The sequence below is a fragment of the Anolis sagrei genome, chromosome 6 (genome assembly GCF_037176765.1).
Source record: "Anolis sagrei isolate rAnoSag1 chromosome 6, rAnoSag1.mat, whole genome shotgun sequence".
NCBI classification, from domain to species: domain Eukaryota; kingdom Metazoa; phylum Chordata; class Lepidosauria; order Squamata; family Dactyloidae; genus Anolis; species Anolis sagrei.
Window position 1 is genome coordinate 8,143,441 of NC_090026.1, and position 21,978 is coordinate 8,165,418.

The window sequence follows — 21,978 nt, forward strand, 5'->3', positions numbered from 1 at the left end:
CACCTGACTTGGATCTGCGCGCATCATTTGAAAATACATCACACAGTCCTAGACGCTTGGGAAGTGTTCGATTTGTGATTTTGTGATACGAAATCCAGCATCGAGATTTCGTTTACTGTGACATACTGTGGTTTTGTGTCAGTAAAATAATGATAATAATAATGATAATAATAATAAACAATGATCATTATTTCTAAATTCTTAAAGGGATCACGATGGCAAATTCCACACTTTGATTCTTCTTTGACACAGTGATTCTTCTCTGACTATTTCAAGTTTAATGAATGAGAGGGAAATAACTTTTTATTAGGTTGTTGTAGGTTTTTCCGGGCTATATGGCCATGTTCAGGAGGCAATTTTTCTTCTGACGTTTCACCTGCATCTATGGCAAGCATCCTCAGAGGTAGTGAGGTCTGTTGGAAGTAGAAAAAATGGGTTATATATCTGTGGAATGACCAGGTTGGGACAAAGGACTTTTGTCTGCTGGGGCTAGCTGTGAATGTTTCAGCTGATCACCTTGATTAGCATTCAATGGCTTGGAAATGCCTGGGGAGAATCTTTTGTTGAGAGTGATTTTATGTGCCTGTTTGTTTCCCCTCTGTTGTTTTGCTGTTGTAATTTTGCCTCCAGAACATAACCATATAACCCGGAAAAACCTACAACAACCCAGTGATTCCGGCCATGAAAGCCTTCAACAATACATTTAACTTTTTATTAATTATCCCACTTATCAGGAATCAGGAACAAGTTAGATCCTCTCCAACAAGGACGGAAGGAAGGAAGGAAGGAAGGAAGGAAGGAAGGAAGGAAGGAAGGAAGGAAGGAAGGAGAAAGTGAGACAAGAGGGAGCCACCAAAGGCCTGGCACTTCCCCTTTCAATCACCAAATAGTTTATTCAGAGAAGGTTAAAGATTATGGCATAGGGAAGACATGACCCGGAAGACCCAACGTTTAGGCTCGGAAGCTCTCAAGGTTGCGTTTTGGATAGAAGCGTCCAATTCTGAAATGTTCAGAATTGCTGAATCGGTTAATTCCGCTCTTCTTGGATGGATCTTCGCTCCAAGGCTTGGCTTTGCTTCTCTCTGCGGCTGAGGTTACTTCCTTCGGCGAGGGATTTTGGGACCCAGCGGGACCCCATCCCTTAGAGTCTATATGGATTTGGAGGAATAAGACAGAAAGAAGAGGAAAGGTTAGTCATGGAGAAGGAACGGCCCGCTCTCTTTCCTACTTTGGATGGAAAGATGCCCTTTTCCTCCACCCCTCTGATGGAATTCACCTTGACCAGGCGCCCTCGATAGGTCTCCTCGTCCTCGCCCGGGTCCCGCGGCAGCACCTGAGCAGCAGGTAAGTGGCGGCGGCACACGTTCTCCGCTTCTTGGACCGTGTACATGGCTGCCGGATCCAGGGAATGGCTGTTGATGAGGCTGACCAGGTACTCCTTGTAGTGTGCCCTGGGAGGAGGGAGGGGACACACATCAATCGCTGTGCCACATTTTGCGCAATTGGAGTCCCTGGTGGCACAGTGGATTAAAACCTTGTGCCAGCAGGACTGAAAACCGACAGGTCACGAGTTCAAATCCAGGGAGAATGCAGATGAGCTCCCTCTATCAGCTCCAGCTCCTCATGCGGGGATGTTTTGATGTTGGTAAAAACATCAAAACATCCGGGTGCCCCTTAGGCAACGTCCTTGCAGATGGCCAATTCTCTCACACCAGAAGCAACTTGCAGTTTCTCAAGTAGCTCCTGACACAACAACAACAACAACAACAAATTGTGCAATGTTATAAAGTTTCCTAAACTAACAAAATGTTAGTTTAGGAGAACTTGGTGAACCAACATGGAAACAGCATATTATGATCAAGGGTCTGGAGAACAAGCCCTATGAGGAGCGGCTTAAAGAGCTGGGCATGTTTAGCCTGCAGAAGAGAAGGCTGAGAGGAGACGTGATGAGGGTCATGTATAAATATGTGAAGGGAAATCATAGGGAGCAAACTTGTTTTCTTCTGCACCAGAGACTAGGATGCAATGGAGCAATGGCTTCAAACTACAGGAAAGGAGATTCCACCTGAACATGAGGCAGGACTTTCTAACTGTGAGAGCTGTTCAGCAGTGGAACTCTCTGCCTTGGAGTGTGGCAGAGGCTCCTTCTTTGGAGGTTCTCAAACAAAGGCTGGATGGCCATCTGCCAGGGGTGCTTTGAATGCTATTTTCCTGGTTTTTGGCAGAATGGGGTTGGACTGGATAGCACATGAGGTCTCTTCCAACTATAGGATTCTACGATTCCAAACAGGATGTTCTGCCCCACAACTCTGTGTGTTTTATGAGTTCCATTTAAACTTCCTGCTCCTATTTTATCTCATCATAGACTGTTAATTGTTTTTCTTTTTATTTATTTAGAATATGTGGCCCGCCCATTGTCATCTCTATCGTGATTGTGTCTATTGGAATTTTATTTTATTGTTACTATTATTATTTTATTATTATTTTAAATGTCATTTTGATAATGTTGTTGTCCGATGTACATGTTTTGATTTTATTGCTGTATTATGTTGTCCGGGCTTGGCTCCATGTAAGCCCTCATTGGGGAGATGGTGGCGGGGTAGAAATGTATTATTTATTTATTTATTTTGTATACTTCTACCCCGCCCTTCTCAACCCCCGAGGGGGGACTCAGGGCGGCTTACAAAAGGCACATCTTGGTGCCTACACAAATACAATAACATATAAAACCAGCAATTAAATCAGGGGTCAGGAACCTTCGGCCCTCCAGGTGTGGTGGACTTCAACTCCCACAATTCCTTGGGCCAAGGTAAGCCTTTGGGGCAAATGCCGAGCCTCAAGGAATTGTGGGAGTTGAAGTCCACCACACCTGGAGGGCCGAAGGTTCCCCATGCCTGAATTAAATGGTCAACAATTAAAACAATTAAAACAACAATATATCTCACAATCAATAGCCAATCTCAGACACAGCGTTCGCCAACTCAGAGTCCATATTTCGTTCCACCTTGTCCAATTCCTATCCGTCGTCACAGTCCTTTATTCATCTGCCAGATTGCCCAAACGCCTGGTCCCACATCCATGTTTTTAATTTCTTTCTGAAGGAAAGGAGGGATGTTGCTGATCTAATTTCCCCGGGGAGTGAATTCCATAGGTGAGGGGCCACCACTGAGAAGGCCCTGCTCCTCGTCCCCGCCAATCTCACTTGTGACAGAGGCGGGGCCGAGAGCAGGGCCTCCCCAGAGGATCTCAGACTCCGAGATGGGACGTAAAGGGAGATGCGTTCGGACAGATACGCTGGGCCGGAACTGTATAGGGTTTTGTAGGTCAAAACCAGCACTAAAGATTATTTATTATTATTATTATTATTATTATTATTATTATTCCTCCTCCGTTGCTCCAAGGTCCCCGGATCTTTAAACCATGGGCGAGCAGCTGAGTGTGGTCTACATTTATCCCCCTAAAATATATGTCCCTAAAACTGCATGACTAAATAGTATCTCCAAAATGACCTCATGAAATTCACCAGTCAGTCTCCCCCTCAATCTGACCCACCTCGCAGGGTTGTTTTGTGGATGATTTGGAGGAGCAGATATGGCACATATACCAGTTTGAGCTCTTTGGAAGAAAAGCAAGATACAGAATGATGGGATCGTAAGATTCAGGACCCCTGCTGTGAAAGATATACAGCTTATTGGAAGTAAACAAGATTATGAACTTACTGACAAAGGCCGGCATATCCAGCGGGCGTCTCTCTGCCGCAAGGCTCATCTACGAGCCCTTCCATGGTTTCTTTCTGCTCCATCACACGGCATCCATCTGAATGGAGGAGAGGGACAAGCATCATTTGATATTATTTGTATGCTGTTTAATATAATAATAAAGCATCCGAACCACATTAAAGCACACACATAACATACTACAACGCAATACACATCCACTTATGAATCTACGGTAGTGTCACATCTCAGGATAGATTCACCTTGCTCAAGACACCACCACACACCAAGGCTGTAGGTTTTGTAGTTTACTGAAGAAAAAGCAAAATCAAAACATGGAAGTAAAGTTGCAAAGGTTCAATAGCCCAAACAGAGTCTTAAATGTAAAGGCAAAGTTCCCAATATCCAAAGGCAAATAACATGAAGTATAATCCTTTAGCATTGGGTAATCAAGAATCCATGGCAGCATGACATAGTCCCCAAAAAATCAAGAGCAAAACCGAAGTCCCAAAGAGCTGGAAGCTTTCCCCAAAAGCCGAGGTAATTTCAGAGAAGTTAACAGGATATAAGCAACATTGCACTGACAACGGACAGACTTCAATCAGATCATTAAATATGTTTCCCCAACATGTGTGGTGAACTGATTTTATTCTATAGCAGGCATGGGCAAACTTTGGCCCTCCTCCAGGTGTTTTGGACTTCAACTCCTACAATTCCTAACAGCCTACCGGCTGTTAGGAATTGTGAGAGTTGAAGTTCAAAACACCTGGAGGAGGGCCAAAGTTTGCCCATGCCTGTTCTGTAGTGTAGAGGGACATGAGTTCTTGGCTCTAATTCTTGGCTCTCCAAGATTTCCCAGAATCCTTTGGGTCTCACCTGCAGGAGTGGCACGGGTCCCAGCTGGAGGGTCTGTGTTGAACCCAATGTTGTTATCCTGGAAAGGGACAAAAGTTGTGAACGAAGTGCAGACTGTCACCCCAGAGGAAATCCCTCCCTCCCAAATAAAGGATTTAGCAATCTTTGGCCATTGCTTTTCAGTTGTGGCCTTCTTGCACCCTTCCCACCACGCCTCAGTACACAAACCAACCTGTAAGAGGCCCTGAAGGCGAGGCACGTCCCAGTCGCGCAGGTAGAAGAGGCAGTCGCGGGGATGGTGGCCATGGAGAGACCGACGAATGGGGCAGTCGGGTATTGGGCATTTCTGGGGGGCGGAAATGGAGACAGCGGTGATGAGAGGCTAGAAAACTGTTTGTAGAGTTGGAGGAGACTCTAAGGGCCATCCAGTACAAGCCCATCCTGCCATTATTATGTTTTTTCCCAGTTAGAAGTTCACTTTGTTATCCTTGCTCAGCTCTCTAAGGTGTTTAAACTCATTTTAGATGTTTATTTGTTTGTTTGTTTATTTATTTACGACATTTGTATGCCGCTCGTCTCATCTCGGGACTCAGAGCAGCTTACAAGATATATATACATACAATATATTTTATTATTAGCATAGTACAATATCAGTATTAAATATTACTATATTGTACCATACCATTATATTGCAATATTATTCTTAATATTACATGTAATCTTCTATATAAATAAAAATGTAATGTTCATTTGTGGGATTAACAGAACTCAAAAACCACTGGACGAATTGCCGCCAAATGGACACAAGACACCTACTAACCCAAGGAGCGACTATGACTTAAAAAAATTGATTTTGTCATTTGGGAGTTGTAGTTGCTGGGATTTATAGTACACCTACAATCAAAGAGCATTCTGAACTCCACCAATGATGGAATTGAACCAATCTTGGGACACAGAACTCCCATAACCAACAGAAAATACTAGAAGGATTTGATGGGCATTGACCTTGAGTTTTTGGAGTTGTAGTACACCCACATCCAGAGAGTACTTTGGACTCAAACTATGATAGATCTGGACCAAATCCTCAATTTGCCCAAATGTGAATACTGGTGGATTTTGGGGGAAATAGACACTGACATTTGGGAGTTGTAGTTTCTGGGATTTATGGTCCACCTACAATCAAAGAGCATGCTGAACCCCACCAATGACAGAATTGAGGCAAACTTCCCACACAGAACCTCCATACCTAACTCCCTTCACCAGGGCAAGAAAATGTAAACAAAGCCCTCCTTACAAAGAGCCATCCAGCCATAGACACACACACACACACAGATATAGTATCATCGATTTGAAAGGGACCCCTAAAGAAGGACAATTATATGTGGCATATTCCAGAGTAAGCAAACCAGACAATCTCCACATCAACACTGACAAAGAAACAACAAGGAATACTGTTTACCCACAAGCATAAAGGAATTACATATATTAGAAATTATTACTTTATTTTCCAGATCACCAGACTGGGCCACAGCAACACGTGGCAGGAGACGGCTAGTATAAATATATAATTATAATATCATATTATTAGTAGTAGTAGTATTATATTGCATTACATTATAATGTTATAAATATTATATGTATATACAATATATTATATTATATCAATATATGTTGACCCTGACCTCTCTCCCAATTTGATCTCATCCACAATTTGACCATCATGCTCTTTATTCCATCTTCAAAATTATTAATAACTTTGAAAAAAATAGTTTAATGTTTTTTTCTGGTATTTCTTTTATGGTGCTCTAAAATACCTCCCCGTTTAAGCAGTGCCTAATTTTTCTACTCTGTTTTCGAACTGCTTAGGTGGACAGTAAGCTGGGCTGAAGGTCAGGTGCTCACCCCGACTCAGACTTCGAAGTGCCAATCTTTCGATTAGTAATTTATTTATTTATTTATTTATTTACAGCTTTTATATTACGCCCTTCTCACCCCGCAAGGGACTCAGGGCGGATTACAGTGTACACATATATGGCAAACATTCAATGCCAATTTTTGACATACAAACATATACAGACATACACAGAGGCTATTTAACTTTTTCTGGCCGCCAGGGGAGCTGTCGCTTTCATCGTCCATCTGCGACGCTGATGAAGCACTTCCGCATTCCCTGCATGCTTCCCCGCTGGAATGCTTTGCTGGAGTATGGCCTCATAAATCAGTTAATTTAGCCTCCCCACACTTTAAGGTGGTACCTTATTTTCCTACTTGACAGATGCAACTATCTTTCGGGTTGCAAAGGTCGACAATAGGCTACACACAACTGGTTGGAAACCCACTCCAACCCAGGCTGGCTTCAAACTCATGACCTTTTGGTCAGAGTGATCTTAATGCAGCTGACACTCAGCCAGCTGCACCACAATCCCGGTGCAAGGTATTGTATAGTAAGATGTATTACTGCTGGTGATTAACCCACTGTGCTAAAGCCTGGCCCTCCATATGATTAAACACGCCTCTGTCTACAACCATGCCAACACACTTGTCCTTTACCCCAATAAAAAATGTGAAAGTTGATAATAAGTAATTGACAACGACACTAGGTCTTTGGGACTGAAGACCCGGCCACAGAAATATATTTGTTGCGGAGTTCTAGCTAATATTGGCAACCAAAACCAAATATTGGCCTTTATCACCCTCTGCAAGGATGGCTAACGTTGTTGTGTAAATCAGTGTGTTTCCCCCAAAAAACATGCATCCAGTTATCACAAATGGACCCTATTCTGATCATCTTTTGAGATGGGAAGAATGCAGTGGACGGAAGTCTTCTGTTTAGTATCTGTTTCTTTTTTCCTCTCCAGGCACAGCCGACAATTCATCTATCCTTCTCCTCCCAAATCCATTACACTCAAGGCTTTGTCTAATCCTCTTCTGACAATGATGTAATTTTCCGGAAATCATGCCATCCTCTCAAAGGGCAGGAATTTATCTCAGGATTTTATTCCGGTCAGTGACTTTATACCTTAGTGAGGACTCATACAAAAACATCTCTGTCTCTATCTTCAATATCCCAAATAATAATAATAATGAAATAAATAAATCTCCAAATTCCCATTAGATATCTAATGCAATCCAAAATGTTTCCAGATATGACCCTTTTAACTCTTGTCCCATTAGCCTGGCAAAAGCCTCCAATTTGTGGAGTTATTTAGATTCCAACAATTGCTTTGATCTGATGTCGAAGGCTTCCATGGCCAGAATCACTGGGTGGCTGTGAGTTTTATGGGCTGTATGGCCATGTTTCAGAAGCATTCTCTCCTGACGTTTTGCCCACATCTGTGGCAGGCATCCTCAGAGATTGTGAGGTCTTGCACCAAGGCTATTCAATGCTAATCAAGGTGGCCAGTTGCAACATTCACACTTGCCTCTAGCAGACAAGAATTCTTTCTCCCACCCTGGACATCACACCGGTATATAAACTTTATTTGCCTAGTTTCCAACAAACCTCACAATGTCTGGGGATACTTGCCATAGATGTGAGCGAAATGTCAGGAGGGAATGCTCCTGGAACATGGCCATACAGCCCAGAAAACTCACAACAACCCAATTGCTCTGATCCTCAACTGTTTACATAGTAATAATAATAATAATAATAATATAATTATTATAATTATTATATAATTATATAATAATAATAATAATAATAATAATAATAATATGTTATTATTATTGGTCATTGTGAGTTTTCCGGGCTGTCATACATCATACAGCCCAGAAAACTCACAACAACCCAATTCACTTCCCTCCAACAGACAAGAGTTCTTTCTTCCACCCTGGACCTTCCACGGAAACATCAACCTCCCTTGCTGAGTTTCCAACAGACCTCACACCCTCTGAGGATGCTTGCCATAGATGTGGGTGAAACGTCAGATGTGAATGCTTCTGGAACATGGTCATACAGAACAGAAAACTCACAACAACCCAATTGCTCTTATCCTCAACTGTTTACATTATTATTATTATTATTATTATTATTATTATTATTATTATTTGTCATTGTGAGCTTTCCGGGCTGTATGATCATGTTCCTGCATCATTCTCTCCTGATGTTCTGCCCACATAAAACATTCACACTAGCCTCCAACAGACAAGAGTTCTTTCTCCCACCCTGGATCTTCCACGGAAATATCAACCTCCCTTGCTGAGTTTCCAACAGACCTTACACCCTCTGAGGATGCCTGCCATAGATGTGGGTGAAACGTCAGGTTTGAATGCTTCTGGAACATGGCCATACAGGCCGGAAAACTCACAGCAATCCAATTGCTCTGATCCTCAATTGTTTCCAAACTTTTTCCCACACACTGCGTTCTTTGTCATCCCTGAGGACTAGAAACTTGTCATAGTTCTTTCTAAAAGGTGGGAAATTCAGCTCTTAGTAACTAATGTGGGTGTAACCAGATGGTGTGCCAATGCAAAGTGTACATTGCAGGTGGCACCAATTTGTTTAAATACTGAGAAACAATTGGAATGTGACTCAGTAAATGGAAGAGTAGATGCTAAGCAAATTGAGCTGGATTAGGCCTATGTTTATAATGGATTGTCGTTTCAGGCAAGGCACGCTCCATTTTCTTCTTCCATCCAATCAGAATGAAGAGTGACCCAATTTACAGGGTTGTTGTGAAGGATTCAGACAATTTAGAAAACAAACAAAGAAAATGTATTGAAGAAGGCTTTCATGGCCGGAATCACTGGGTTGTTGTAGGTTTTTCCAGGCTATATGGCCATGTTCTAGAGGCATTTTCTCCTGACGTTTCGCCTGCATCTATGGCAAGCATCCTCAGAGGTAGTGAGGATGCTTGCCATAGATGCAGGCGAAAAATAAGGAGAAAATGCCTCTAGAACATGGCCATAAAGCCCGGAAAAACCTACAACAACCCAAACAAAGAAAACATTGCAAATCAAGAGAGTCAAGCGATAATTCTGAGTCAGAAATTTTATCCAATTTTAGGAAGCTAAAATAACACTTTTTTTTTTGGTAAAGTTTGCAAAGTTATCTGTGAAAAGTAATGCATTCCTGTTGATGGACAGTGTTTGGGAAGTAACTCATTACACATTGCCATTACTTGATGAAATCTTGATATAAGTAACTTTGTTTTACTGCACTCTTTGTTACTTCAACATAATTCTTGGTATTTTCTGGAGGGAAAAACTTAAAATGAATATGGAAATAATGTAAAATTTGGGGGGTGGGGATGTGCAGGCAACCCCTTGAAATACTCGTAAAAGGGAAATAATTTCTAGTCATGACAACAACAATATATTCGAAATATTGCATTATTGCATCCTTGTAATCTTCCCAAAGGAACTCGGTACAAGTAAATGAGTTATTGGTAATGCATTTAGGGAAATACTGTACTATACACACGTTAGGAAAGTACAAGAGGGATCCTCTCACCTCTACATGAGTCTACCATATACCATGCAGCGGTGGACAAGTCTATATAGGGACCACCAAATGCAGCATTGCCCAGAACATGAATCAAGGAACATGAAAGGCATTGCAGAGTAACTCAACCAGAGAAGTCAGCCATAGCAGAGTAACTCAACCTACAGCAACACATAATTTTGACTTACGGATGCGGCGTAGAAAGGCCCGTAGCAGCCGCTGCAGAAATGATGCCTGCACTGGGAACACTGGAAATGCATGCAGCCTCCTCGGGCCAAAGCGTAGGAGAACTTGCACTTGGGACACGCTGAAAGGAAGAGAAGAGAAAGGTTAAGAAGCTGCAGGATTGAAAGGAAAGGGCCACTGAACCCCAGAACATGTTTCTGGGCCTCTTACATTCTCCAGTGTGATTCTACACAAGCACAGGCAAACTTTGGCCCTCCAGGTGTTTTGGACTTCAACTCCCACAATTCCTAACAGCCGGTAGGCTGTTAGGAATTGTGGGAGTTGAAGTCCAAAACACCTGGAGGGCCAAAGTTTGTCCATGCCTATTCTACAGCCTAAGTAGTCAAAGTATAGCATTTGCTATTCTCCATTGTTTTGGGTACCCATAAGGGATATTGGGGGTCGTACTGGGGCTTCTTCCTGAAACAAGACTTGTTAAATAATTTGCTATCATCTTTCTCAATTATTTAACAAAAGATACACATTTCTCAAAAATGGAAGCAAACTTTTAGACACTTCTGAGGGTTTTGGGGTTTGTTTTTTTCTGATATTTTCGTATTTGTTGGGGGGAGAGGCACAGGGGATGATGGTGGGGATCCTCACCAATCCCATTCTCCTGCAGGTAGACGGCCAAGCCCTGCGCCTGGTACTCCGGATCGTTGGTTCGCTTCCATTCCAGGAAGCCTTCGCACGTCAGTCCCTGATGCTGCGGCTCCCACTGCAGCCAAGGAAAGAGGAGACAAAGAGCCAAGGAGGATCAATATGTCTTCTTTGCAAACAATTCCCATTATTCTCCCATTCTCTTCTCGGCATTCATCTCTTTCCCCAGCCTCCAGCTGCCAAAGGTATCAGTCAATACAAATGCATTAGAAGTATAGAGTTGCAAGAGACCCCAAGGACCATCCAGTCCAATCCTCTGCAATGCAGGGATATACAATCAAAGCCCTCCAGGCAGATGGACATCTAGCCAATACTTAAAAACTTCTAGTAAAGGATACTCAATTGGGCTTCAAGGCAGCATATTCCACTGTCACAGAATCCTAGAGTTGGAAGAGACCTCGTGGGCCATCCAGTCCACACTCCTGCCAAGAAGCAGGAAAATTGCATTCAAAGCACCCCCGACAGATGGCCATCCAGCCTCTGTTTAAAAGCTTCCAAAGAAGGAGTCTCTACCACACTCTGGGGCAGAGAGTTCCACTGCTGAACAGCTCTCACAGTCAGGAAGTTCTTCCTCATGTTCAGATGGAATCTCCTTTCTTGTAGTTTGAAGCCATCATTCCACATCCTAGTCTCCAGGGAAGCAGAAAACAAGTGGATGTGGCTCTTAATGAGACATGCCGCATTATCACGGGGTGTCTGCGCCCTACACCACTGGAGAAATTACACTGTCTAGCCGGTATCGCACCACTTGACATCCGCGGGAAGTAGCAGCCAATAGAGAAAGGACCAAAGCAGTGACATCTCCAGCTCATCCCTTGTTTGGGTATCAGCCAGCATGTCAACGACTTAAATCAAGAAATAGTTTTCTAAGATCTACAGAGACACTTGCTGGAACACCCCAGCAAGCAAGAGTCCAAAAGTGGGAGGCTCAAACCCAGAACCTCAATCAATGGCTGATACCAAATGAGAGACTCCCCCCCTGGGCACACAGAAGACTGTGCGACTTGGAAGGCGCTGAACAGACTGCGCTCTGGCACCACGAGATGCAGAGCCAACCTTAAGAAATGGGGCTACAAAGTGGAGTCCACGACATGCAAGTGTGGAGAAGAGCAAACTACAGACCACCTGCTGCAATGCAACCTGAGCCCTGCCACATGCACAATGGAGGATCTCCTTGCGGCAACACCAGAGGCACTCCAAGTGGCCAGCTACTGGTCAAAGGACATCTAATCAAATACCAAGCTTGCAAATTCTGTGTTTTGTCTCTTTGTTTGTTTTTGTTAAAAATGTAATACAAATGTCTGGTTGCTGATGACACGATAAATAAAATTTGCATGTTTTTGAGCTGCTAGGTTGGCAGAAGGTGGGGCTGACAGCAGAAGCTCACTCCGCTCCCCAGATTTGAACTGCCAACCTTCCGGTCATTCAGCAGCTCAGCGGTTTAACCTGCTGCACCATCAGAGGGCCAAAGTTATTATTATTATATTATTATATGGAATGTTCTTATTGATGTAGCCTATAATCACATTGGTTTTTTGAAAAGCTGCACCACACTCATGTTCAGCTTGTGGTCTATTAAGACTCCTAGATCCCTTTCTCTACTCTGTGCAGCTGTTAATATTTGGTCATGATAGACTTCAAAACCCATGTGCCTGGTGGCAGGGGCCTAATTTGCTACTTTTTGGGCTCAAAGTTCTTTTTATGAGAGATGAGCACTCCCTTTTCACTCTCTTTGCTGAGGCACCATTATGTGGAACCCCAGATTTCCTAAGCCAGGCATGGGCAAACTTCGGCCCTATCGGCTGTTAGTGATTGTGGGAGTTGAAGTCCAAAACACCTGGAGGGCCAAAGTTTGCCCATGTCTGGAATAGCTGTACCCTCAGGCAACAATCCCTGTTTCTTTCTCTGAAGTTTGCCCAGGCCTGTTCTGAACACTCCCAGGAGGTTTGGACGAACCTGTCGCTTGCAGAGGACGCAGAAACTCTTGCAGCATTGTGGGCACTTGGCCTCCAGCTGTTCTGATTCATAGATGAAGCCGAAGGAACACTGGAGAGGGAGGGAAGAGAAAGAGAACAAGATAAAGAGGGAAGGGTTGTCATCATAATTTAAAGTCAACGTGAAGGTAAAACAGTACCTTTCCCATCTCCTTCACTCCTTATACTCTTTTCTTGGGAAATAAGAGCCTCAAAAGTAGCTTACTTACATGCGTGCACCACTGAAACTTTGGATCCCGCATGAGCACACGCTCCGTCAGCTTCTTATGGAAAAGTTCGTAAGTTTCCCGGTCTAGGCAGCTACGTAGCTGAGGGAAGACAAGGTGGGAGGAGAGAGAAGCAGTTAAAGGAAAGGGAATATGCGAAGAGAGGTTGGAACAGTTCAAAATCTTTGTAGGAACTCAGAAAGAAGGCTGAAAAGAGAGCAGTCCTTGCATTCCTTAAAACAAGAGGAAGGATGCAGCCCTCAAGGCCCTTGACACTTGATTTTTTGGGCCCCCTTTCTGGCAAAATATGGCAAATTTCCAGTGCTGGATTAAAATACATCATAGAGGCCCATGCCTCTGTATAAAATCCACATTGAACTGGAATATATGGCAGTGTGGATTCAGATAACCAAGTTCAAAGCAGATATTGTGGATTATTTTCTTAATAGGAGCCCCCGGTGGCACAGGAGAGGCAGATGAGCTCCCTCTATCAGCTCCAGCTCCTCATGCGGGGACATGAGAGAAGCCTCCTACAAGGATGATAAAACATCAAAATCATCTGGGCGTCCCCTGGGCAACGTTCTTGCAGATGGCCAATTCTCTCACACCAGGAGTCACTCCTGACACGACCAAAATCTTCCTTAATATTCTGAGTTTTATGGCTTTGTGGAAGGGACAAAAGTCTCCCTCGTATTGTTGAATTGTCAAAAAACCCTTCATGGCAAGGGGTTTTATCTGTTTGAGTATTTTAGCAGTCCGTGGGCCCACAAGAGATCCCAAAAAACAGAAAATTGTCCCCTGGACCCTTCTCAGTTACTCGATCTGGCTCCAAATGACAACAAAAAAGCATACTTAAAACAAGAGAAGCAAATTTCAGGGGAGATTTTGCAGTCAGAAGTGACTTGAGAAACTGCAAGTCACTTCTGTCGAGAGAACTGGCCGTCTGCAAGGACGTTGCCCAGGGGATGACTGGATGTGTTACCATCCTTTGAGAGGTTTGTCTCATGTCAGCTCCTGCATGAGAAGCTGGAGCTGACAGATGGGAGCTCAACCCGCTCCCTGGGTTCAAACCGCCGACTATCAGGTCCGTAGTTCAGCCAGCACAAGGGTTAACCCATTGCGCCACTGCGGCTCCCATCTGTCACAGATGAGCAAAGGCATTGTGGAATGGCACAAATATTCATTCTGATCGCAAGCTCAGTATACGGAGAACCCAGGAGGTGATTTTATAATGTACATGTAAACATATGTACACTTTTATACATGTAAACGTGTATAAAAGTAAGAATTTGGGATTTGGGGGCTGTGTATCACACAGAGACAGAGGCAGGTAGGCACCTGGATATCAAGAGTGGAGAAGTAGTTGAGAAGTTCCTTCTCATCGCTGATCTCTGGCTGGGAGCAAGCCGGACACACCAGGTCAGTGATGTGCCTTTCTTTCACGGCGATGGTGAAGTGAAGAGCAAAGCATTCTGGGCAGATGGTGCACTCGCACGACGTCAGAGACTGCATCTGGGAACAGAAGAAGGGACAGGATGAATCAGGTCAAAGTTTCCCAACTGCATCCAATGTCCAGATGTCGCCGATGGTCAGCCAAATGCCACCAAGGAGCTGCAGAGTGTAGAAAAGTTGCCATCTCTATGCAGACGACACTCAACTCTATTATTCCTTTCCACCTACTGCTAAAGAAATTGTTCAGGTCCTGAACTGGTGCTTGGCGGCAGTGACGGTCTGAAGGAGGACAAACAAATTGAAATTGAATCCAGACAAGACAGAGGTCCTCCTGGTCAGTTGCAAGACCAAACAGGGCATAGGGTTACGACCTGTGTTAGATGGGGTTACACACTACCTGAAGACAGATTTGCAGCTTGGGAGTGATCCTGGACTCATCGCTGAGCCTGGAACCTCAGGTTTTGACAGTGGCCAGGGGAGCAGTCACACAATTAAAAATTGTGTGCCAATTGTGCCCGTATCTTGGGAAGTCAGACTTGGCCATGGTAGTCCATGCTCTTGTTACATCTTGCATAGACTACTGCAACATGCTCTATCTGGGGTTGCCTTTGAAGACAGTCTGGAAGTTTTAAGTAGCCCAACGGGTGGTAGCCAGATTCCTTACTGGAGTGGTGTACAGGGAGCATAAAACTCTCTTGCATCAGCTCTACTGGCTGCTGGTTTGCTACCGAGTACAATTCAAAGTGCTGGCTTTGGCCTATAAAGCCCTAAACAGTTCTGGTCCAATTTACCTGTCTGAATGCATCTCCCCTTATGAGCCAACAAAAGCTTTAAGATCTGCTGGGGAGGCCTTGCTCTTGGTCCCGCCTCCTCCTCAAGTGTGATTGGTGGGGATGAGAGACAGGGCCTTCTCAGTGGCCGCCCCTCAGCTATGGAACTTCCTCCCAAGTGACATCAGGCAGGCTCCATCCCTTCTGGCTTTCAGAAAAAAAAACTAAAGACTTGACTCTGCACGCAGGCATTTGGAGAATAAGTCATTATGGATTTCGACACAATCTGGACAAGAATTATGAATCAATGGAATCAAGCACTTGATATGTTTTAATCTGTTTTAGCTGTTCTATGTGTTTTATTTGCTCATGTGTTTTAGCTGTTCTATAGTTAGATGGGGTATGTTTTCATCGTTAAGGTCATATGCTGCATTGAATTTTGGGTTGAGCTGTCTGAGTCCCCTGTGGGGTGAGAAAGGGAAGGTATCAATGAAGTAAACAAACAAACAAAATAAAAGATTGGAGTAACTTATCCACATGAATCCTAAAAAGGAGGCAGCAAGTTTGGAGGGTTTGCCCACCCCCCTCCAAATTAGACCTCCCCAAGATTTTTAAATTGTTGAATCTCCTCAGAAATTAAGTTTATTAATAATAATAATAAGAAGAAGAAGAAGGCTCTTCTCCCACGTCTTCCCCAAACATGCTTGTAATGGTGATAAGACAAGAGAATTCAGAAAAACACCAGCTGAATTGAGCTTATGGGTCAAAGAATGGAAAGAAGCAACAGCACCTCCTGCTGACTTTTGAACAAACCAATGCAAAAAGCACTTTGAGGCCTTTGAAAGCCGTTTGGCTAATTCTAATGTGTTCTGAAACCCCACTTGGGGCCAAGGGCTGGCATTGGGTACTCACCTTATTGCGAGGAAGGGCGAGGCTGCAGACCGCACACTCACAGGTAAGCAAGCGCTTGATGAAGTCCCGGTTGGGGGAGGCCTTGACCGCATCCACAACGTCCGCCAGCTCCCAACCTCCGTCGGCCGGCTGCTCCAGCATCAACGAAACCACCAGCTCCGCCCGGCCCCAGCTAGGTAGAGAGAAAGTGGCCAGGAGGCGTCGGAGGAGGGCCTGAAAGGAGAGAGGAGGCTGCAATGCTTAGCACAGTGGTTCTCAACCTGCGGTCCCCAGATGTTTTTGGCCTACAACTCCCAGAAATCCCAACCAGTTTACTAGCTGTCAGGATTTCTGGGAGTTGAAGGCCAAAAACATCTGGGGACCCCAGGTTGAGAACCACTGGTTTAGCAGCAGCTGGAGCAGGAGGTCCAAGCTCTAGTCCTCCACTGACTAGTGAAACTCACAGGACTGACTATGGGCCATGAAATTATTCTATCTTTTGCTGAAGCCCTCCTCAAAGAGATGAGGAAAAAAGGGAGAACTGTTGGGACTCAACCACAGCCTGCACAAGTTTATAGTCCTCAACAAGGGGAAAGGCAGATGAGTGAGCTGGTAAGGAAAGCCCTTCTGCCACTGCCCTCTTTGTGTGCCTCTCCCTCCCTCTTTCTCTCCTGCTGTCTCCAGTTTGTTAGACTGACACCTCTCAGGGACATGTCTCAGTTTACTCAAAGTATCTAGCACACACATGGGCAAACCTTGGCCCTCCAGGTGGTCTGGACTTCAACTCCCACCATTCCTAACAGCCAGTAGCATTGAAAAGGTTAAATGGATGCAATGACTCAGAATATAAGCAGGTGCTTGCCTGTAGCTTAGTGCCCGCAGTCTGAGAAGTTTCTGCGGGAGAAGGGCCTCAATGTGTTAGGTAGGCCTCAGTAATAGTTTGCCTCAATGTAAGAGAGGTGTCAGTGTGTGAAAAGGCCTCAGTGTGAGGTAGGCCTCAGTATGAGAAGGCCTGGTGTGAGAAGCTTCGGCGAGAGAAGCCCCAGGTTGAAGGTAATCATGTGTAAAGCTCCAGTGTGAAGGCTGCTGTGTGTGAAGCTCCTGTGTAACTTCAGTGTGAGAGGAGGCCTCAGTGAGGGCGAGGCTGTTTATCTGTGTAAGAAAGAAGCCCAGCATGGAAGCAAAGAAGGAAGCTTAGCTTAGTAGCCATCAGTCTGAGGTAAAGCTCAGTGGGAGAAAGGTCTAAGTCTGTGAGAAGGCCCCACAGTGTGAGGTGGGCCATAGTCTGTGAGAGAAACCTCTGTGTGAGGTAAGTCTCGGTATGAGAAGGCCTCATGTTTGAAGCTCTAGTGTGAAGGTTGAACTTTATTTGTGTTATGGAAACCTTGTTCTTGTACATAGGGCAACCATATTATTTTGCTATAAAGAAAACTCTCCTAAGGAAGAGAAAACATTGGCCTGTGTGTTTTTGTTCTTTTTATCACTTTGGGCAACTGGTGCTGGGTCACAGTGTTGCTAATAAGTACATTTATGTACATTTATGTACTCTGCTGTACATTTATGAATAGGGTCTTTTGTTAATAAACCCACATGCCCAACAGAGTTTGCCCATGCCTGATCTAGCCATAGGACAAGTCCCTTTGTCTTCCAGTTTGTTCTCCTCCTGTGAGCATGGCAACAGACAAGGTGTCTCCAGAGAGATAGTTAGATAGTTAGGCCCTAACTTTTCTATACAGAAATGTAGTTCTTTCAATGAAGTCTTTTGTAAAGCTTGACTCTGATCCTGTATTGCTGAAACCCATTTGCTCTACTGCTATGCTCAAGAAGTTTCTGATCTGCTAAACTGCTGCTGTTGCTGATTTATATTTTTTTAATTATTTTTCCTTTTTTGAAATTACCCAACAAGAATCAAATACCCTGACATGAAAAACATGACTGATAAATAAGAAAGCCAGGAAGTGATAAGAAGGGCAGATCCTTTTGAAAGCTTTCTTGCTCTCTCACCTGTCGGTCTGGGTGGTGGAAGTCTATTGGGGGGTCTTCGTCCTCCCATAACCGTTGATGGAAAGGCTCCAATAGCTGGCGCTGCAGCTGCACCAATGCCTGCCACAAGTCACCATTGTTCTGGTAGAGGGCCTGCAACACAGGGCCACGCTCCCCAAAGCCCAGGGCTTTCAGCTCCCGGATCTGTCCACAAAAGAAGCATAGTGTGAAGGCTAGATGTGACCTAATCTGCCACCTAAACTACCTTCAGTTCCCATAATCAAAAGCTTTGTCTTTCATGGTAAGCCTCTCATGGAAGTTGACCACAGAGTCACATTGGAGGATCAAGAGATTTGCATTAAAGCTCTCTCTAACTGGAAGCTTCTTCTGCTCTTATATCTGATTAGTGACTGGAAATAAGTTCATTGATCAGAGACAGGAATCTATTTCAAGACTGTGGACTCCTATCTTCAATCACTGGCCTTCTTTCAGATCACTAAACAGATGCAAGACCAAAAGTTAGGGACAGCTGGAAAATATTTTTAGTGCATTGTCGAAGGCTTTCATGGCCGGAATCACTGGGTTATTGTAGGTTTTTCGGGCTGTATGGCCATGTTCTAGAAGCATTTTCTCCTGACATTTCACCTGCTTCTATGGCAACAGGCGTCACAACCTCTGAGGATGCCTACCATAGATACAGGCAAAACATCAGGAGAGAATACTTCTAGAATATGGCTATACAGCCTGAAAAACCTACAACAAGCCATTTTTAATGCAATACTCACAATCTCTAGATTTGGGAGACTGTTGGAGCATTAATCTCAAAATGCAACCATGTTGTGGTTTGAGGAATTGGCCCAGGAACTACAGGTTTCCCCATCTTTGTGCTATAAAATATTTCCCCACAATTTCTATTTCCAGAGTACCGTAGTTTGGCTCACCTTGCTCCGCCGTGCGCTCAGACACCGGCTGACGGCTTCGTCCACATCCCCCTGGCTCTCCACCCACGCAGTTTGGACTTCTTGCCGGGTCAGGGCTCCCAGGCCCCCTCCGGGCTCCTGCTCCCCTCGCTGGGTGGCCAACTCAGCTACACCTTCCAGGACAGAAGGGAGCTCCGAATTCAGCCAAGCCAGGGGTCGTTCTGCACCCGAGTAGCGTAAGGCGGCTGCCACCAGTTCGGGGGCTACACCCACGGCCTCAGCTTCCTGTGGAGAAATGCAGGAAGAAGGAAATGGGGAGGACTAGGTTAAAGTTGAAGGGGCAAGTGAGAGCAGGCCAAACTATAATCAAGGGACTTGGAGGGAGGTTAACAAACAGATTTCAGAATCATAGATTTGGGAGATATCACAATGACCACCCATGTCCAGGTCTGCTGCAATAGTGAGGAGGAGGAGGAGTTGTCGGAAGGGCCAGTGTTGGAGACCAGCAGCTCCCAGCAGCCCTCCCAGCCTAGCTTAATTATCGCAGAAGAGGAGCCTTCAGTAGTAGCTACCACTTCCCAGTAGGCACAGAAAGCAGAAATCAGACCAAGACTGAGGAAGAGTCAAGGGCTCCATCCCTTTTACAATACAGATGAGAGCGTTGTTGTGGTTCACTTTGAGCCTGAGTTTTCTGAGCCTGAGTTTCCTCAGGACGAGGAGGATGATGGGTTACAGATTTCTGAACCTGTTCTTCTTATTGAGGCAGACAGTGTTGATTCTGAAGAAGACGGCATTTCTGTTCCCCAGGGAAAGGAATGTTTTTTTAGATAAAGATAGTGAAACTCCACAGATGCAGGTGGAAGACTCAGCCCCATCTGGGATTTCAGGGCCTCTCGGTTCCCAGGGTGACCAGTCCTAGGATAATGAGGGATCCAGCCTTGAAGATGGAGATTTGATTAGGGAGGACCGTTTGCAGTTAAGGGTTCGCCGAAGTGCACGCCTTGCCAAGAAACGTGAAATTCCAGGTCAACGTAATGCTTTCATGTTGGGGAAACATATTTAATGATCTGATTGAAGTTTGTCTGTTGTCAATGCAATGTTGCTTATACCCTGTTAACTTCTCTGAAATCACCTTGGCTTTTGGGGAAAGCTTCTAACTCTTTGGGACTTCGGTTTTACTCTTGATTTTTTGGGGACTTTGTCATGCTGCCATGGATTCTTGTTTAACCAATGCTAAAGGGATTATACTTCATGTTATTTGCCTCTGGATCTTGGGAACTTTGCCTTTACATTTAAGACTCTGTTTGAGCTATTGAACTTTTGCAACTTTACTTCTATGTTTTTGATTTTGCTTTTTCTTCAATAAACTACAAAACCTACAGCCTTGGTGTGTGGTGGTGTCTTGAGCAAGGTGAATCTATCCTGAGTTACAACAAGCGTGCTGCAACCCACAGGTCTGCCTTTAGCAGAGGAATGGGCTCTACACAGCAATACCCAAAAACATAGGATAAAAGGTTCTCAGTGTTTCAGTCTTGTTGCAGGTGGCAACGTCTTTGCTTTGTGGTGTAACTCTGGAAGCTTTGGATTATTGGCCTTGTTGATTGTAGACTGTATCTGTGCTTTGGATTCTGACTTCAACTTTGGACTGTGCGATCTTCGGATTATCATCTTTATTGACTTTGAATTGGAATTCTGCCTGCTGTTTGTTGCTGCATATTTGAACTCTTTCAATGTGATTTGGACTCTGAACTTGGAATTTATCTCACTCCCAACAGTTAGTGTGTGCTAAAACTTTAAGCTTGCAAGCACTTTAGCTTTGGGCTGCCCATGTGTTAATATGTTTGAAACTTCTGTTGTTTGTTTAACTAGGATTTGACATAACATGACAATCTAGTCCAACTCCTTGCTATGTAGGAAAACACAATAAAGCACTACTGGCAGGTTATAAACCTCCAGAGAAGGGAAATCCACCAGACTCCAAGGCAGAAATGTATACATTTGGTTGCCTTTCTCTGGACACATTCCAGCTTGTCAATATCCTTCTTGGACTGGGGGTGCCCAGAACTGGACACAAGATTATTCCAGGTAAAGTCTGACCAAAACAGAATAAAGTGGGACTAACTTCCCTCAATTTGAGACACTATAATCCTACTGATTCAGCATAGAATTGCATTTGGTTTTTGGGCTGCGGCATCATATAATTGATTCATGTGCAGCTTCAGAAGACCAGTAGTTGATAACTGGCAGGGACAAGTAAGGCTACAGAAAAAGAAGATACTACTTCTCCTGTGTTCCTCTCATCCCCAGCAATCATTCAACTTCCATACTGAAAGAGAGACAATATGGAGGAAGACAGAACAATGCCCTGACAGCACCGTTCTTTGGAATGTCTCAGCTGATACTTGGAAAAGTTACCTTTTTTTTGGGCTCTAAACCCAAATTTGACTTTGACAACTTCCAATCTCAGCCAATATTTGTTCACCTTCTCTCATTCTCTCTCTCTCTTTTTAACCTCAGAACACCCCAGTGTCCTTAACTAAACAATATCAATACATAGGTGAATGGGTCAAAGTATTATATTTCACAACACGGCCAAATGGCATGCTTTCCCCTCCGCATTCCCACATTGCAAAATCCAGGTGTTTGTTGGTATAAAAATTATCCACCTTGGGAGTCCTTTATAGGTGTTGTAATTTTGATTGTGCCTGCACCTGATCTCTCTGGGGATTCTGAGCCTGTTAGTCAGCCTGATTTCATTAGGGATTCTAGGTCTGCAAGTAAGCAGGAGCAGCAGGAGACAGTCAAGATTTTAAACCCTGAAAATGAGTGGTCTCTATCTGAAGGCCACATTCTAGCAAGGCAG

General features: G+C 44.3%; 1 protein-coding gene across 1 annotated transcript in view; it reads right to left on the reverse strand.

The window, feature by feature from the left end:
• Positions 1 to 873: 873 nt before the first annotated feature.
• The window catches only part of RNF31 (ring finger protein 31), a 36,905-nt gene continuing 15,800 nt past the window's right edge, over positions 874 to 21,978 (reverse strand). Inside the window, exons 10-22 of the mRNA XM_060779979.2 lie at positions 19,137 to 19,400; positions 18,217 to 18,399; positions 16,234 to 16,446; positions 14,438 to 14,611; positions 13,103 to 13,201; positions 12,856 to 12,945; positions 10,843 to 10,957; positions 10,203 to 10,321; positions 4,804 to 4,917; positions 4,593 to 4,650; positions 3,720 to 3,816; positions 1,277 to 1,451; positions 874 to 1,148 (exon numbers count right to left, since the gene is read on the reverse strand). Of these exons, the coding sequence (XP_060635962.2) occupies positions 1,095 to 1,148; positions 1,277 to 1,451; positions 3,720 to 3,816; positions 4,593 to 4,650; positions 4,804 to 4,917; positions 10,203 to 10,321; positions 10,843 to 10,957; positions 12,856 to 12,945; positions 13,103 to 13,201; positions 14,438 to 14,611; positions 16,234 to 16,446; positions 18,217 to 18,399; positions 19,137 to 19,400 (1,755 nt within the window). The 3' untranslated portion in view covers positions 874 to 1,094. The remainder of the gene's footprint in view (positions 1,149 to 1,276; positions 1,452 to 3,719; positions 3,817 to 4,592; positions 4,651 to 4,803; positions 4,918 to 10,202; positions 10,322 to 10,842; positions 10,958 to 12,855; positions 12,946 to 13,102; positions 13,202 to 14,437; positions 14,612 to 16,233; positions 16,447 to 18,216; positions 18,400 to 19,136; positions 19,401 to 21,978) is intronic.